We start from the raw sequence: 4,157 nt of genomic DNA on the forward strand, positions 1-4,157 counted from the left end.
ATCTGGGCGACTATGTGCGTGTGTGTGTGTGTGTGTGTGTGTGTGTGTGTGTGTGTGTGTGTGTGTGTGTGTGTGTGTGTGTGTGGTGTGTGTGTGTGTGTGACTGTGTGACTGTGCGTGTTATCTGGGCGACTATGTGCGTTGTGTGTGTGTGTGTGTGTGTGTGTGTGTGTGTGTGTGTGTGTGTGTGTGTGTGTGTGTGTGTGTGTGTGTGTGTGTGTGTGTGGTGTGTGTGTGTGTGTTGTGACTGTGCGTGTAACTGAGCGACTCGTGCGTGTGTGTGTGTGTGTGTGTGTGTGTGTGTGTGTGTGTGTGTGTGTGTGTTGTGTGTGGTGTGTGTGTGTGTGTGTGTGTGTGTGTGTGTGTGTGTGTGACTATGTATGTGTGCGCTAGGCCTGTGTCATTACTAGCTCAGCTCACATGACAGGGGTAAGGACACACTACATGCATGGAGCCAGGCAGGCACACTTTCATTCCTTTCTTTCTTTCTTTCTTTCCCACCACCCACAACCCGTTACCTTTTCACTGGTACTCCATTGTGTTGGAAAGGGTTTTTACATGGATGCAGGCAGCTTTAAAATAGGTCCATTAGGAACCCTATTGGGATCTCTGGACTGTCCTGTAACATGACCCCTCTGGTCTCTTCACAGGGTGTCTCCCATGAATGAACGAGGCCAGTGGACATCCAGCACATCTCTATAGTCACCCGGCAACCTCTCAATACAGCAGGAAGAGGAGTTCAAGGGGAGAAGGAGAAGATTGGGTTTTGTCTACGTCCAATCCAACTCCTTGGCTTTTGGTTGCATATGTGGTTTGGTGATTTCCGTTAAAATATGCAACCCCCTCTCCTAGGGTGTGTGCTGTGAACTTTCATTCCCTTTATCTTCAGATAAGGCCAGTGGAAGAGGACCACGTTGGGACATACGTTGATTGGTGGTCTGTGTGGTTGGGGGACTGTTATGCACCTAGTACCTCATAGTCCCCCACCTGCGCCCGTTATTCATGCCGCCATGAGTTTACCACCCCAGCAGAAACCCAACAGTAAGAGAACAGGCAGCGCATCTCTTTTTTCAACGACAAGGAGTGGCGATGAAGGAGACGTCTTCTCAGCAGAATCCAGAAGGTTCTTGCTACGGCCTTGGTGCCCCAGCCTCAGGGCCTGGTCCTGGGCAGAGTGAGGCTGCAGGCACCGTCACCTCCACAACTCCAACCAGAGGCTCCACATACTGGTGTGTACCTCAACTCAGTGATCTTCAGTCCAGAGAAAGGAGACCAGAGTCGGGGACATTACCAACAGACTGTACCCATGAAGTGGGCACACCAGGACCAGCGCTCACCACAGCCTCAACAGAGAACTGGGACTGGGACTGGGAACTGGACACAGGGTGTCACTATGGCTAACTGGGGTCAGAACTTTGCTCCCTACCTAGGGGGCGTCAACGTCAGTGACTCACGGTCCCAGACCCAGACTACCTTTGCCAAGCAGCAGATCCGTGAGGGCCTCCACCCTGAAGCCACAGCAGCCACAGCCTCTAGTAGGTGCAGAGAAGCAGCCTCCCCAGCAGCAGCAGGTGGTTAACCCTAACCTCTGCCTGCTGGAGGAGAGCCCTACAGAGACGTTAGAGAGTGGCCAAGCCTCGCAGCCTAGAGTGGGAGCAGCAGCATCAGGCTTCCCAACAGCAACAGCAGTCCAGACTCAGGAATTCCCACAGACCTTAAGCCTGGGGCTCTAAATGCCAGCAGCACAGCACATCCAACCCTGGGAGCAGCTCCGTGCTTCAGCCTTCCAGCTAGCCTTCGGCCAGCCTAAGCAACACCTACGGCTGGCTACTACCAGGTGTTTCAGGGGGGCAATAGGACTTTACCTAATCTGAGACTACAATGCCCAAACGCCCAAACCCCAACCACATCCACAGACCCCAGCAGCATCCACAACTCCAGCAGAGCTGCAACAGACGCAACAGCGTCACAGCTCCAGCAGCAGCTGCAACGACTCAACAGCATCCACAACTCAGCAGCAGCTGCACAGACCACAGCGTCCCAGCTCCAGCAGCAGCTGCAACAGACTCAACAGCATCCAAACTCCAGCAGCAGCTGCAACAAGACCAACAGGTCCACAGCTTCAGCAGCAGCTGCAACAGACTCAACAGCATCCACAGCTCCAGTCAGCAGCAGCTGCAACAGACCCAACAGCGTCCACAACTCCAGCAGCAGCTGCAACAGACTCAACAGCATCCACAACTCCAGCAGCAGCTGCAACAACGACAACAGCAACAGAAACAAATATTACAGCAACAACAACAAATGCAACAACAACATCATAAGATGCAACAGCAGCAAATGCTTCAGCATCAACAGCAACTACAACAACAGCAACAACAACTACACATAAAACAAGAGCAACAGTTACAACAGCAACAACAAATACAACAGCAACAGCAAATACAGCAACAATTACAGCAACAACAACAAATACAACAACAGCAATTACAGCAACAACAACCCCAACATGTTCTAGAATACTACCCCAGCAGCCAGAACCCACCTACCCACCCACACCCTCACTCCCAGCCGCCCGTGTTAGTGCCCTCCCAAGAGCCCTGTGCTCAGGCAGCATCCTCCACAGACCTCCAGGAGATGTCCCCAGTACCTCCAAACACCCCCCCACACACAGACTCCCAGCTCCCCCCCACGGAGACCCAGCTCCAACCTCCCCATATCCAGCTGCAGCCTCGAAGGTCCAGGAGACTCTCCAAGGAAGGTGGACCACCACCAGTTGACAACCCCTTCCTCATACCATCTGATGGGGCCCAGAATGGGGCCTCTGAGGAGCCAGGTGGAGCACCGAAGGCGGATGAAGTCCACGTTGCCCAGATGGCCCCTACAGGGGTCATCCAGAGCACACGCAGGAAACGGAGGGTCTCCCAGGAGGTTAACCTGGAGACGCTGGCCCAGAAAGCCTCAGAGATGGAGTCCCTACCGCCACACATCGTCAAGGTAACTGTTTCTGCTACCCTGGTAACTGTTTCTGCTAGTATTGTTGGGCTTGAGGAGTTGCAATAACAGTCCTCTTTGATGAATGTTGTTAAAACAATCAATTTCCTTGTTGTTTACCTTTGTATAATGGCAGAGGGATTCTGGCTCCCTTATCTAGAAGTAGATCAGAAACAAAAAGCCTAATGCATCTGCCATTGGCCAATCGAGCCTGAAATGATGTTGTTTATGAATGATTAGCACTGAGCAGAATAATCATCATCCCAATATGAACACAGCCGATCTGACTGATTTAGCTCGGTCTGTCTTCAGGGAAGGGTTTTATTGATTGGTTATAGATGCACAATTACTCATGATATAACGCAAATTCTAAAAATGATAAGTAATACTCCTATTTTGTGTGTGCAAAAAACAGCAAGAAATGCAAACCACATGTGTGTATTTTGTCCTCAGTGCAACCTAGTGCCCTATATGTCGTTCCACCAACCTAGTGCCCTATATGTCGTTCCACCAACCTAGTGCCCTATATGTCGTTCCACCAACCTAGTGCCCTATATGTCGTTCCACAAGCTATAGTGCCCTATATGTCGTTCCAACAACCTAGGTGCCCTATATGTGTTCCACCAACACTAGTGTACGCCCTATATGTCGTTGTCCACCAAACCTTAGTGCCCTATAATGTCGTTCCACCACCTAGTGCCCTATATGTCGTTTCCACCAACCTAGTGCGCCTATATGTCGTTCCACCAACCTAGTGCCTGTATGTCGTTCACCAACCTAAGTGCCCTATATGTCGTTCCACCAACCTAGTGCCCTATATGTCGTTCCACCAACTAGTGCCCTATATGTCGTTCCACCAACCTAGTGCCCTATATGTCGTTTCCACCAACCTAGTCCCTATATGTCGTCCAGCAACTTAGGCTCCTATGCGCCACAACCTAGTGCCCTATATGTCGTTCCACCAACCTAGTGCCCTATATGTCGTTCACCAACCTAGTGCCCTATATGTCGTTCCACCACCTAGTGTGCCCTATATGTCGTTCCACCAACCTAGTGCCCTATATGTCATCCCCAACCTAAGTACCCATATGTCATTCGCACCAACCTTGTGCCTAGTATGTCGTTCCCACACCTAGTGCCCTATAAAGTGTCGTTCCACCAAT

At 51.1% G+C, this 4,157-nt stretch overlaps 1 protein-coding gene across 1 annotated transcript in view; it reads left to right on the forward strand.

The window, feature by feature from the left end:
- The first annotated feature begins 1,881 nt into the window (after nucleotides 1-1,881).
- LOC111963067 (mitotic deacetylase-associated SANT domain protein) overlaps nucleotides 1,882-4,157 on the forward strand; it is a 24,112-nt gene continuing 21,836 nt past the window's right edge. Inside the window, exon 1 of the mRNA XM_070443303.1 lies at nucleotides 1,882-2,997. Within this exon, the coding sequence (XP_070299404.1) occupies nucleotides 1,882-2,997 (1,116 nt within the window). The remainder of the gene's footprint in view (nucleotides 2,998-4,157) is intronic.

This window comes from Salvelinus sp. IW2-2015, linkage group LG4q.2, assembly GCF_002910315.2.
Source record: "Salvelinus sp. IW2-2015 linkage group LG4q.2, ASM291031v2, whole genome shotgun sequence".
NCBI classification, from domain to species: Eukaryota; Metazoa; Chordata; class Actinopteri; order Salmoniformes; family Salmonidae; genus Salvelinus; species Salvelinus sp. IW2-2015.